Source organism: Biomphalaria glabrata, chromosome 11 (assembly GCF_947242115.1).
Source record: "Biomphalaria glabrata chromosome 11, xgBioGlab47.1, whole genome shotgun sequence".
In the NCBI taxonomy this organism is placed as follows: Eukaryota; Metazoa; Mollusca; class Gastropoda; family Planorbidae; genus Biomphalaria; species Biomphalaria glabrata.
In genome coordinates, this window is record NC_074721.1 from 24,289,009 (window position 1) to 24,304,102 (window position 15,094).

General features: G+C 35.9%; 1 protein-coding gene across 5 annotated transcripts in view; it reads left to right on the top strand.

Moving 5' to 3' along the window:
• Window positions 1-15,094, top strand: part of LOC106079457 (solute carrier family 49 member 4-like) — a 206,223-nt gene that overhangs the window by 77,532 nt on the left and 113,597 nt on the right. For 4 of the 5 annotated variants that reach the window (XM_056004138.1, XM_056004140.1, XM_056004141.1 and 1 more), the window contains one exon: window positions 5,071-5,234. The exons of the other annotated variant lie outside the window; for it this stretch is intronic. In XM_056004138.1, the coding sequence (XP_055860113.1) occupies window positions 5,071-5,234 (164 nt within the window). The remainder of the gene's footprint in view (window positions 1-5,070; window positions 5,235-15,094) is intronic. 5 annotated transcript variants of the gene reach the window in all.

Sequence of the window (15,094 nt, forward strand, 5' to 3'; positions counted from 1 at the left end):
GTTTATAGTTAAATCAAAAGAGGCTGCAGCGTACGCAAACTCGTTGACCGCTAGATGGATATCATGTTTAGTGTGAGCAAGTAAGGCGTGGAGAAGCTGTGTTATGAACATTTCCTTTGTTTTGATATGGGAAAGTAGACACCGAAGCATGAACACATGGTAATAATTCACCAGCAAAATAATAATAATAATAAGGTTTATCTTCGAGTCCGAAAATTATGGAGGATTTCAGTATTTCCCGTGGCTACGCAGCCCCAGCTGTGACCTACATATTTTGCCACATTGTCCGCGGTGCTCGATTAAGATTTTCTTTTGGCGTCTGCGTCTGTCCTCGGCAGCAGATTTTCTTTTGGTCTCAAATGTGTATCCGCGGCCTTTGTATAGAGGGAATTCTTTAAGTCCGACAGTTATGCTGGACAGAGCAGTATCCTGTATGGGAGACGAATCTCAGACGAACGCATGCCAAAAACAGTCTTTTTTGGTGAGCTAAAAAAGTGGTCGACGTAACATCGAAACGCTTAAAAGACCAGCTTAGGCGCCAACTTTCCTTAGCTGACATAGAAGAGAGCACATGGTTGCATGACACATGAAAAGACAAAAGAAGATCCTTTGATTTCATTATATAATAAAATTAACCTTCAATTTTGTGTTTCAAAAGCATTTTTTACATTAATTAGTTCCTTATATCTGTGACTACAGATTTCCTGACGAACATTCTTTCATTAGACAATACCGTAATGAATCGCGTACTAAAAATTAATTCGTTTAATTGTTTACTTTATAATCCCATCCCTAGATCTAAAACTCTAATTCAACTCTAAGATGATAAAACTTCTCTTCGCACAGATAGTTTTATACTGTAACACATAAACATATTAATTAAAGTCCATTCATTTCATATTTTGATCAAATAAACATTCAAATTTGGTTTTCTAAAGCTACACTCATCTACGACAGCTGCGAAGCAGATTTTCTTTTGGTCTCAAATGTGTATCCGCGGCCTTTGTATAGAGGGAATTCTTTAAGTCCGACAGTTATGCTGGACAGAGCAGTATCCTGTATGGGAGACGAATCTCAGACGAACGCATGCCAAAAACAGTCTTTTTTGGTGAGCTAAAAAAGTGGTCGACGTAACATCGAAACGCTTAAAAGACCAGCTTAGGCGCCAACTTGCCTTAGCTGACATAGAAGAGAGCACATGGTTGCATGCGGGCTCAGAACGAGACAGCTGGAGGTCACCAGCAAAATAAACAACAAAGTAAAAGGTATCTACACCGCTCTACGCAATTCTCTATCTTTATGGCCTCCATCAGTCGTGAAATGAGATGAATGCCTGGGCTTCAGCTGTCGCCCACACATCGTTTCCCCCCACTCCACGCAGCTGATGTATCCAAAGGAACGCAATTAAAGAGTAAACAATTTATTAAGCACTTAAAACACAATAACTTATCATACATCGGAACATTTAATTTAATTACTTCTCTTTCATAGTTCTATAATAAATCAATCTACAGTAAGATGTTGCGCAAATGTTTAATTAGGTCTAATAGTTCTTTAAAACTCGTTTTTGTTTGCAAAGAAATATTTTAGTGTACTGCGGTAAGCCTAGTGACGTAAGCAGCGTATTTCCCGTTTACGTCATGGAAAATTTTCATTCATAAAACATTTGAGCCAAAATTAATTTTTCGATAATGAGACATTTTCAAACCACTATAACTGTTGACCTCGAGTTTTTCCGATGTGGCCAATGAGTTGAGAATTTTTTTACTCACTAATATGCACATATCTTTAAATTTTAAAGAAAATCGTAAGAGCCGTTTTCGAAATAAAATTTATATATAAATATATATACATACATACATACATACAAGAATTGCTCGCTTAAGAGTATAGGATTGACTTTTTTCTTTCAGATTTAATTATGCGCATTTAGACCTGATAACATAGCTACACATATACATTAGACGTGTTCACAACACGTCATTCATCAAGGCGCGGTATCTAGGTCAATACTACAGGCTACAGTATCTAGGGAAACACAGCCTCAAAGTGACAACCAACTTACCAAGTGTATAGTCTTTTTTATTGACTAGACTGCTGTGGCATTCAAATTGTTTAGATTCTAGATCTACATGAAATTAAACTAACAATGTTATATAAACAATTACAGCTTCGCAGCTGTCGTAAATGGGTGTAGCTTTAGAAAACCAAATTTGAATGTTTATTTGATCAAAATATGAAATGAATGGACTTTAATTAATATGTTTATGTGTTACAGTATAAAACTATCTGTGCGAAGAGAAGTTTTATCATCTTAGAGTTGAATTAGAGTTTTAGATCTAGGGATGGGATTATAAAGTAAACAATTAAACGAATTAATTTTTAGTACGCGATTCATTACGGTATTGTCTAATGAAAGAATGTTCGTCAGGAAATCTGTAGTCACAGATATAAGGAACTAATTAATGTAAAAAATGCTTTTGAAACACAAAATTGAAGGTTAATTTTATTATATAATGAAATCAAAGGATCTTCTTTTGTCTTTTCATGTGTCAAAGTAAAAAACTATCTGCGCAAAGTGTATTTCTTAAAATTAGATCTAGGTCTAAATCCTTTCTATCTTTTCTCATGTCAACATTGTAGACATGGCCTAGATCCATAAAATACTATAGCTGTAATAGAGTCGGACAACTTTATTTTTTTTTGAGGGTCTTAAGTTTGTTTTAGGGCTACAATACATACACTACGGTCTAAGTTGGTACCCAAGGAACATTCCTGCCTAGTTTTATCAAGATTGGTCAAGCGGTTTTGATGTCTATAAGTAACATACATACATACATACCCCTCACATTCTACTTTATAATATATATATATATATATATATATATATATATATATATATATATATATATATATATATATATATCATGGGCGTAGCCAGGGGGGGGGGTTCGGGCTTCAAACCCCCCCGAAATGAAATCCCCTCCCCACGGGGAATGGGGAGACGGAATTTAGGGAATTTAGTGACTGATTTTTTGCTTTGATTTTGTTTATTTTAGGTGATATTTTAATACTAAACCATCACTTGCCCCAGCGCAGCCAATGGGGTTTTGAGTTTAAAACCCCTACCTGGGGGTTTTGAGTTTAAAACCCCCTATATATATATATAGTTCGTCCATCGTGGTTCGATGATAACCACTTTGTCATCCAGGGGGCTGAGGGCTTTGCACTGGGGTTTTATGCCTTCTCATGTGGCTGGTGAGATCTATGTGAGCCCGGAATGTTCGGCCGCACACTGGGCAGGTTATTCCAGCTGGAGCTAGAGTCGTTTGCCTTGCTTTTCTTCTCTGGCGTTTTTCTTCTTACAGCGTTGATCTTTTTTCCTCAGCAACCTGTGCGCCAGTTTTCACAGCGCGACGCCATGATGCTCTGTCATGTGCCTCTGTCTCCCAGGTGCCTTGGTCTATGCTGAACGCCTTCAGAGAAGCTTTGAGGGTGTCCCTGAAGCGCTTTCTTTGTCCACATTGCGAGCGCTTTCCTTCGCTTAGTTGGCCATACAAGAGTCGTTTAGGGATGCGGTGGTCTTCTATTCTGTAGACGTGACCTGCCCATCGCAGCTGGGACTGCATCAGGATTGTGTGGATGCTTTGCAGACACGCTCTTCGAAGGACTTCAGTATCTGGTATTTTGTCTTGCCATTTGACATTTAGTATTTTTCTCAGACATGTCATGTGGAAGTGGTTCAGTTTCTTTGCATGTTTACCGTACACTGTCCATGTTTCTGAGGCATAGAGCAATGTAGGGAGAATGACGGCTCTATAGATCCCTAGCTTTGTGTTTGTGGTGATACTTCGTCTGTTCCAGACATTTTTAGACAGTCAGCCATAGGATGCACTGGCCTTGGCGATACGCAGGTCAATTTCACTATCGATTTTTCCGTTTCTGGAGAGTGTGCTGCCAAGATATGTGAATTTGTCCACTGCGTTTATATCCTGTCCATTTATAGTGATGCTTGGATCCGAGTAGGCTTTCCCAGGAGCAGGTAGATATAAGACTTCAGTCTTGTTTGTATTAATGGTAAGGCCAAAGTCTGAGCATGCTCTTGAGAAGTCACTGACGATGCTCTGCAGATCATTTTCAGAGCAGGCATTTAGGGCACAGTCGTCAGCATATAGCAAGTCTCTGATTACTGCTGCATTTGTTTTTTATTTTGCTTTAAGCCGCCTCGGGTTGAATAGGCCACCATCAAATCTGTATGATATATTTATCCCGTTGTTTTCTCTATTTGTGAATGCATCTATCAGCATAGCGGAGAACATGATACTGAACAGTGTAGGTGCTAGGACACAGACGGACTTTAGTCACTGATTTTTTGCTTTGCTTTTGTTTATTTTTTTTATTTTAGGTGAGATTTTAATACTAAACCATCACTTACCCCAGCGCAGTCAAAGGGGTTTCGAGTTTAAAACCCCTACCTGGGGGTTTTGAGTTTAAAACCCCTACCAGGGGGATTTGAGTTTAAAGCCCCCTACCAGGGGTTTTGGAGTTATGAGTTTGAAACCCCTTACCACGGGGAGGGGAGACGGACTTTAGTGACAGCCAAGGGGGTTTTAACCCTAACCCTAACCCTAACCCAAAAAACAAAATTATCAAAGAACCTAGGGTCTATCAGTTTTCCATTTTTCTAAAAGCTAAAATAACTGTAAATCTGTTGTTTTCTTATTAAAAAGGCAAACATATTTAGCATAGTATAACAAGCTAAGCTAGTTAAATCTTGCTTCTTTTAATCTGTCACACAAATCTATGTGTAGAAATAAATAATACTTTTTGGACAAAGTGTTTCAGTTTCATGAATTATATATACATAAGTAAAGCATAAACTTGTTATGCGAAGTTTTTGTCCTAAATTAAAATATACTGTAATCCAATCACCTTGCGCTCTAAATGGACTCAATTTATCGACTAAAGTTCAAAAAATGTTTTAAAGCAACACAACGAAATAATTCTCCTTAGTGTTTGACAACTTTCAAGTCATCCACACTTATCTATATATTTTTGTTTTTAATGCAGCTTAATTCACATTGGCCAATTTCTGAATGGACTGGCAGGTCCCATGGCGATGGGTGGTATAGCAACCTTGTCAGCAATTTGGTTTCCTCCAAAGGAAAGGTTTACAGCAACTGCTATAGGAGTCAACCTTTGTAGCCTTGGAGCATCAATTGCATTTATTTCTGGTTAGTCATTCATTTTACGAATAACGGGGGCATGATGGGCGGAGTAAAATAAACATTTGAAGATGTTCCTAAGGTATTGAAAGACATTACTGAGAATTGTTTTTGTGGTAGTGGTAGCACCTTTTCCCGTAAAGCGTAATAGTGACGGCGTTTTTGACTATGAAAGAGGTGATACTTGAAAGCTGCATAGGCGGCACACTAGAATTGCACGTGGCATTTGAGGCAACCTGTGCAAACGAAAATGGAGGAACACAAAATCAGTAATGGCATAGACTGTACCCTTAACCCTTTCATTGCAGGGGCGGCACTCAAGATCTAACAACTGTTGGCTACCCATATTTTTTTTTTACTAGGCTTTAAAAAATCATTACTTCTAAAACATTATTACTATTTTTTTTTTATAAATTTTTATAAAGTATCATCATCATCATCAAATTCTTTTTCCCTGAGTAATTATAAAAATTCGAAATAGTATACAGATCACAACAAGGGGCGGTAAGGGATGATGATTCCTCTTAAATGGTTGGCGATTTTTTCAAAAGAAATTACACATTTAAAAAAATCAGAATAATATATGCTACGGGGTACTGAATTTGGTTATTATATTTGAAAGACTTTTTGCAATATTGAAACATTACAAGCAAAACGAAATGATAAATTATAGACCACCTTCATCAGCTTCATGAAGGAGGAATTTATGAACAAAAAATATTTGTCGTTGTTGCTTGTACACGATTATACTACATTTCTAGCAACAAAAAGTAGAATAATGCTAGTAGAGAATTTGAGAGCGTAACTATTTGTTAAATATGTCGACCAGGTGTTCCGATGACGTATATAGTTAATAATGAGTACAAAACAGACTAATCTATTTAAAATAGGTAGCTCTAAGTAGTCTTTGAGACTTGTCACTATTGACGGATATATAATTCGTAATTATGAAATGAATGTCTTAATCTCTAAAGAGATCCAAAACATAATGAGATCAGTTGTTCATAGTAGGCTAAAGAATTATTTTTTAAATACATGATGTACAACCTAAATATTAAAGCTCTTTTTTAAAAAAGTGTAGAACTTCGCACTTACCACTACATCTCTCATTTATGTAGAAATTATTTCCCTTATTCGATATCAAACAAAGTAATTAATTACCAATAATTAATTGAATAATTGGTTAATTTTTTAAAATTTATTCATGTTTTGTTAGGTACATAAATAATTGTTTACATTTTCAACAATGTAAAAATGCCAAAAGCTGCTATATTCTGATGATATTGTCCTTTGCAAATCCGGAATGAGCGCAACCACTAAACAAAAAGTGTTGCAAAAAGATCTCCATACGCTCTGCTTATACACGCAAACATGGAGACTAGAAATAAACACCTCCAAGACGGTCTATTCTCTGTTCACGCTCGGGACTGGCGTTTTCGGGCAACCTTTCCGGCTCTCCTTTAACGGAGTGGCTCTCAGCATGGAAAAGCTACCCAAATACCTTGGTGTAACTTTAGATCGCAAACTAAAAATGTGTGAGCGCATCCAAGAAGTTGCAAGAAAGGCCTCAGGGAAACTTTGCATTGTGCGGAAGATGGCATCCACGAAGTGGTGAGCCCGAGCAGACATGTTTCGATCACTGTATTTAGGAGCAGTCCGATCGCTGATAGACTACAGCCTACTGGTGCAAATTTATGGCTCTAGGACAGCTCTTGAACAATTTGATAAAATACTGTCCCATGCACTACGCTTTGTCTGTGGAACCTTTAGGACAAGCCCAGTAAATGCGGCTGAAATAATGGCTAATGTAGTTCCACTAAACCTTAGGAGGGAAAGCTCAATACTGACTTGCTTTGAGAGGTATAAAAGGCTGGATGAATACCTCCCAGCTAGAAAACTAGTGGATAGTTGGAGATGCAGAAGACGTATTAAAATTCAGTTTTTTATGCATCATGCCACTAGAATATCTGATAAAGCAGGCCTCTCCACCAACCGACGAAAACTTCAACGTTTCATCAACTTCACCCTTGGTGTCTTCACCCTTGGTGTCTCCAACTACCCCAGACATACCCCTGAATCTAGTCGAACCTAATGCCACTAAGCTAAGTTGTTCATCTAACGACCTTCAAATTCTAGAACTGAAGACCCTTAATGCCTTCAAGCCCATATTGGCATATACTGATGAGTCGGCAATGACAGATTCTGGAAGAGAAGGCTAGGGAGCCTACATCGAGTTTCTTAGCTCTGTCAAAATCTTTGGACCATGTGGTAGTGTTTGCAGCTTTAATGCAGAGGCCATGGCAGTCTGTGAAGCTTTAAAAGTAATTTATACTCAACTCGGCGAGGAACAATTGAAGGCAACACAGATTGTTGTGGTCTCTGACTCAAAACCTGTACTACAGGCTTTGCAAAGCCCTGGATCAAGGCTTCCCAATATCGACACTATCATCATGGCCTCACACAACATGAAGCAACGCTATAGCACCCCTGTAATAATGCAGTGGGTACCGAGTCACATAGTGGTGACTGGCAACACTATTGCAAACTCCTTGACCCATCAGGGAGGGCAAACACCACCCCACCAAACAGGCTGCGAGTCTTCATCATGCTCTGGCTATAATTCCAAAAAACAGAAATGGAGAAGTTTTGATTCACGATGCCCCCGCTGCGGTGAATAAGAGGAAACCGTGAAGCATATTCTTTTTGACTGCCCCAAACTTGCTGATCTCCGTCTCGACTTGTATGGCGACATGTATGCACTACGCAAAACAGCAGGGTTTCTGCCCAGGGCTTTTGCAAGAGAGGATTGATGCACTCAAGCCCTCACTCAAATGGAGTTTGATGATGATGATGAATGCGATAATAGGTGTGGGAGAAATAACATGAACAATTAACAAAGGGGATGAAGCCCTACGTATTTAGCCATGTATGTAAATACGACGGATTGATTTCCATTGTTGGTATCAAACAAATTAATCACTCATAATTACTTAACTAATTGTTTATTTTTTTATTGATTATGTTTTGTTAGTTAAAATAAATAATTGCTTAAAGTTTCAACTTAATCTGAAAATGGTTGTGAGATAAATCATGTGTACAATTACAAATGAAAACAAGCCCTATATATTTAGTCATATCTGTGAATACTGAAGGATTAATTAATTACTAATATTTAATTGATTAAAGGTATAATTTTTGTATTGATTCGTGTCTTGTCTATGCCAATGAATAATTGTGCAAAGTTTCAACTTGACGAGAAATAAAGTGTACAAACTTTTAACCGGACAGACAGAGTGAATTGATGTATCTTATCTTATATAATACAGACGTTACTTCAAAGAAGAAGATGATTACGTCTTACGCGTCATGCATTCAGTCATGCATATTAACCAATGACTTAAATTCTGCCAAGTCACTGGTTTTCTTGGATAGCTCAGGCAACCCATTCCATGCTCTAATAGCACTAGGGAAGAAGGAGCATTTGTACAAATTTGTCCTAGCGTATGGGATGAGGAATGTGCCTTTATTTTTGTGTCTTTCTAAGTATTTTATTAAATTTTGTTTTTGTATTTGTAGATAATGGTTCAGTGTTTTATGTATAATTGCTATTTTACTGATGCGTTTTCTATCTTGAAGGCTTTCTAAATTTAGTGATTTAACTAAAGGTGTTACTCTAGTCAAGTGTGAATATTCGTTTGTTATGAATCTCACTGCTCTATTTTGTGTCTGTTCCAGTTTCTTAACGTTTTCTTGTGTTTGGGGGGGGGGGGGGTTCCCAAACAGAGGATGCATATTCTATTATTGGCATAACCAAGGTTAAATAACATTTTAATTTTATGTTATTTGATTTAAAGAAATTTCTTCTAATAAACCCTAATGCTTTGTGTTAGCTTGCGCTCCCAGAGCTATTTTTTATGTGTATTTTCATAGGCTATAGCTGTTCTGTATATTCTTTTTTATAGGTTAGTGTCAGATGTATTATTAGTACTTCCCCCTATTGTTATATGGGTTAGTGTGGGATAGTACATATTGCTATGTACACGTTGTCTTAAAACAGTTGAGTGTACAGTTGACCAGCGGTCAGTAAAGTATATCTCTGTCTATGTGACAGTTGATGATCTTAGTGATCTGGCGTATGATAATTGAATCATTGTTATATTTTTGTACCAGGGACGGCCTGCTATTATTACTGTTGAATATAGCTGCTGAATATAGCTGCTGAAATACATGCTGCTGAATATAGCTACTGAATATAACTGTTGTGTTGTTGCTGCTTTAAGCTGCTATTACTCTGCCATATTTATTACTGCTATTATTATTGCTTTTGTAGATCTAAATAAATCTAGTGTTATTTTGATTTTGTTTCTGTAGTGTTATAAGTGTTGCCGTAGTGGCTTAGTTATAGTCTGTTTCTGTTCTAAATGAATACTAATAGTAAGGTACTAAGGCTAAGGTGTTCTTGTTTTAGTGTTAGTTATGGGTTGGTTATAGTAGTAGAATATTGTAGATCTAGACTAGTTTATTGTAGTGTGTTTGTGTAGATCTAGGTCTAGTGTAGTAGTTGTAGTGATTTAGTTAGGTAGTTGGTTTGAATAGTTTGATCAGTTTGTGTTAGTTGGTTTAGTTTGGTTAATTGTTAGTGTTAGTAATAGCAAAGTATAGTTCAATTAGGGTCGGATTAGTATTAGTATTGGTTGTTTGGGTTTTAGTGTATATATTATATTTTATTATTGATTTATTTTTTTGTATATGTAAATAAAGTTTCGTTTTGTTTATTTATCCTAAACTAAAGTTTCGTTTCTGTTTTCATTTAGTTTAGGTTAGTATGTCTGGTTACTTGGCGACTCTAGCCCCTTGGTCGTAGACTGAGATGTCACAGATTGAGCCTACCCAGTAGCGCTAACATCTGCCTACTGTATACATTTTAATGTTGAGCAGAGAAAAGGTCCTCTCTCTCGCGCCTCCTGACCTGCTCACATTTGTTTGATTTTTTGATAGTTTCATCAATATGGGGATTCCATGACAGTTTTTCATTTATTATCACACCTAGGTATTTTGCGTTTTTAGTCTGTGTTACTGGTTTACCTTGAATAAGATAAGTGAAATTAATTAGTTTTAGCTTTTTTGTTACTCTTAATAACTGACATTTTTCTGGGTGGAAAGACATGCTCCAATTTGATTCCCATTTCTGTAATTCATCTAATTCTAATCTCTTTGTAAAATTTCTGTTTCTTGTGTTGTTTTTATTGTTCTATATATTATGCAATCGTCTGTGAATAATTTGACTTTTGTTCCTGAACTATTTGGTAAATCGTTTATGTAAATTAAAATTAGTAGTGGACCCAAGACTGTTCCTTGAGGTACACCTGAGTTTACTGTTATTGGTGTTGATTTAGAGCTATTTATTATTACAGTTTGTTCTCTCCCTATTGGAAAATCTTTAATCCCTTGATGCAATGGACCATAATGCCAAAATATTTTAATTTTTTAAGCAAACTATTTGTTAGGACACAAGACTCTTCAAAATAATAATACATTCTCAGGGTTATTCTAGCAAATACTTTAATATTATAACAATTTATGTAAACATCAGCATTTCATCTCTCTTCCTGTCACTTTCTCCCGGCTTCCTCTTTCTTTACATTCCTTTCATTCATTACACCAATTCGCACCTTTATTCATGCACACCATGCTGCGCTACGACCGTAACACCCCCCTTGTTTGCCAAGTTCGATGTACATCGAACGTCCTTTAAATATCAAATAAAATTATAAACCACTGTTCATTCTTCATTAATTCTCATTCGGTTAAACCAGATAAAAACCAACAACAAAAAAAAATCCAACAGTAAAATTATATATCACCATTCACTACATTATTATTTTAGGTTCAAAATTACTTAATCCATCCCAATGTATAATGTCCAGACTTCCCCAACGAACCAATCAGAGTAACTCTCATAATTCACAATTATAAACTATAATTAACTATGTAACTGTAACAATATATTTTAAATGTTTAACAATGGTTTCATCAAATTCTTCATATAACATCATATATTAATTAATATCTCGACACCTCACGCATGTAACAAAGCTTCGTCAATCCATACAGTCTTCGATTACACTAACTTACACCAATATACATATACGTGTACATTTACAAAATATTCCAATCAGTTATACATGTCTATTCATTACACTGCTATTCATTATTTTCTCATCAACAGTATTTTACTGAAACAAAATGGACGTGGCATAGCTCCTTTCCTTACTCCATGATAATGTGTCAGCTATCACATTGTCTTTCCCTGGTATTGTCCTGACCTCAAAGTTATAATCCATAAGTTGTAATGCCCACCTGGCTATTCTGTTGTTCCCTAGTTTATTTGTATTAATCAAGGCCAAAGGAGCGTGATCGTCCATAGTTCAAATTTAGCTCCCATTATTCATATTTCAACTCAGCTGCTGTCAATTTTCTACTCACATATAAAACAGGATGTGGGACACCTTTCCATTTTTGCATTAGACAGCCTCCTATTGCAATGGCTGAAGCATCTGTAGCCAAAATAAATTCCTTAGTATTGTCAGGTAGTTTCAAAATCGGTGCTCCAGAAAAGAAAGTTTTAATTATGTCCAGTGCTTCTTGACATTCTTCCGTAAACACTATATTGTTAGGTTTTCCTTTCTTTGTCAGATTTGTTAGTGGTTCAATTATCTCTGAAAAATTTGAGATAAATTTCCTATAAAAGTTGCATAGACCCAAAAGGCTTCTGATTTGCTTCTTTGTCTATGGTATCTTAATGTCCAATATTTTTGATACTGTTTCTTCCAGTGGTGTAATATACTCATTTTTAATCTTATACCCCAAAAATGAAATTTCACTGAGACCAATTTTTATCTTTGTTAGTTTCAATGTTAAATTGTTTTCTTTGATAATTTAAAAAACCTCTCCAAGGCTTTGTATATGCTCATCCCATTGCTCACTAAAAATGCATATATCATCTAAATAACAAATTGTGTCTCTTCTATGGCTGAATAATTTGGCCATCATTCTGTTAAACGTGGCTGGAGCATTTACCAAGCCAAAGCTCATAACATTCCATTGATATATGCCCGAAGGTGTCTTAAATGCCGATAATGGTTTAGCTTCTTGTTTTAAAGGTAATTGCCAGTATCCTCTAGACCAGTGGTCTTCAACGGGGGCGATATAGCCCCCTAGGGGGCGTTTTCGAGATTTTGGGGTCGCTGAGAGCGAAAGGGGCGGTAGGGGGGCGCTGGGCACAAAATGGGGCGGTAAGGGGGTGCTGGGCATAAAGAAGAAACTAAAGGTGCACTGAAACAAAACAAATTAAAAAATTCTTCAACATTAAAGCTGGGAAACTAAATATAGACAAATTAACTTGCTTCTAATTTAAGAACAAAAACAACGTTAGAAATTGAGTTCGGGAATCCCATTTTCTATTTTTAAATTTATACTCTTTTGCTGTGATTGAAGGGTATTCATTGTTCTTGGATCTCGCGCGTATAAACGTTTAAGATTTGAGAAACAAAGTAGGTAATACGCCTTTTAGATTATAGTACAGGGACGGACTGGCTATATGGGCATTCGGGCAAATGCCCGGTGGGCCGGTACCTAAATAGGCCTGTAGGACCACAGTAATCATCTTTTTTTTTTTTTTTGAAATCACGTCTGTTTTAAAAGATAAATGTCGCATGGATGTCACTAAGGCACGTGTTAAATTGTGGAAGGTTTTCTAGTATTCTCTTACAAGAGGCCCTCTGAGTGAAGTATTTATAGTCACTATAGGCATGTGTATCGATACATTATCAAACTTGACAGAATGATTTTGAGGACATGTTGACCTAGAATTGGATGTCCATCATATAATATACAATTTATGGGCGGACGAAATATAGATGCCCGGGCCGATTTTGACACCCAGCCGACCCTGTTATAGTATATTTTATCTACAAATGTTCATATATTGATATGTAAATGTTAATTTAAAAAAACATTAAAGGTAACATTTAATAGAATAATTTAACTTTTAAAAAACAACAAACATTGATAAAATCTTGTTACGAAAACTCACTGGTATGTCATGTAATATTTCCTTGAGATTTAGTGAATTGCCACTAGAAAAAAGTAAGTTCTTCTTTGATGGCATTTTCAGATGAGGTTATGAAACCAAGTCGGCTTCACGAACATATAGCAACATCCAAAAATAATTTAAGAATATTCATGAACAATTATACAAATCTACAATTAAAACAATATTAAAAACAAAAAACGGCAAAGCAGGATATGTGTTAATGGCTTCTTAGAAAAATGCATAGCTTTTTAAAAATTCTTATGGTACTATTGAAAAATTGATTAAAACTAAATTTATTTTAAAACATATGTAACACAAAAATACTTTTTTTCTGTTAGAGATGAAATATTATTTCAAAATTGTCTAGTTATGTAGCTTATGAGGACATATAGGAAACCATCAGTGGTTGGACGCTACAATGACTTCATATGTAATATAGAATAAAGAACATGGCTAACTTTTCCTTTTCCATGACTAATTTCTCTTTCTCTCTTTCCTTTTCCATTTCTAACTTCTCTTTCTCTCTTTCCTTTTCCATTTCTAACTTCTCTTTCTCTATTTCCTTTTCCATGGCTAACTTCTCTTTCTCTATTTCCTTTTCTCCCTTTCTATTAATCTTTCTTGTACATATTTTCTCAGCTCTGCTCCTTCTAATTCCAATAGTCTCCCTTCTTCTTTCAAAGCAACTATCTCAGCTTTATCCGCCATGTAAATTGTCTTTAGAGAATTATCTGACCATATCAATTAAATATAATTGATTCTCATATACTTAATGCCTGAACCCAAAACAATGTTCATATCTAAATGTAATGTAATGAAACAAACGTTTACTGTCATTCGAATACAAATATATATACTTCCCGGAATACTTTTCTTCCTGCTGGTATAGCGAGTGATATGTGTCTTTCGTTGTTTGTCTATATGCCGTGGTTAGTGTATATCCGTTGAATAAGAATAATGAACCTGTACTTCCGCAGCCACTGACATGATTTTTTTTGGATTTTTTTTATTGACAATAAATTCATAACATCTCCAAATATAGTGGGTAATCCCCGACGCTTTCACATTGGTGAATGTAGAGAATTGGCCTTCATAATAATTATAATGATATAAATCTAGCTTTAAATGTTAAGCCAATTGATTAATTCAGCAATAGTGTTTTTAGTTAAGTTTCAACTAAAGATTTATGTTTACCAGTGAGTTTAGCACGTAGCTTTAGAAGTCTAGATGACGCTTACTCTCTCAATCTTAGTAGATCTAGAGATCTAGAAATTTTGTTACACTTTATAGTAATAGTAATACCTCAGTAGATAGGAATTAGATACAGATATAACGCAGGTCTTGCTTTTTCCGTTGGGCGCCACTTGTTAGGACACAAGACTCTTCAAAATAATAATACACTCTCAGGGTTATTCTAGCAAATACTTTAATTTTATAACAATTTATGTAAACATCAGCATTTCATCTCTCTTCCTGTCACTTTCTCCCGGCTTCCTCTTTTTACATCCCTTCCATTCATTACACCAATTCGCACCTTTATTCATGCACACCTTGCTGCGCAACGACCGTAACACTATCAAAAGCTTTGGAAAAATCTAGTAAGATAGCATCTATTTGCTCACTGTTATCTAAACCTTTTGAAAAATCATCAATTAGTCCTATTAGTTGTGTTTCACATGATCTATATTTCCTAAAGCCATGTTGGTATGGAGTAAGGACATTATGTTTGTCTAAGTGGTTTTATGATGTTGCTACATATTATGTGTTCTAGGAT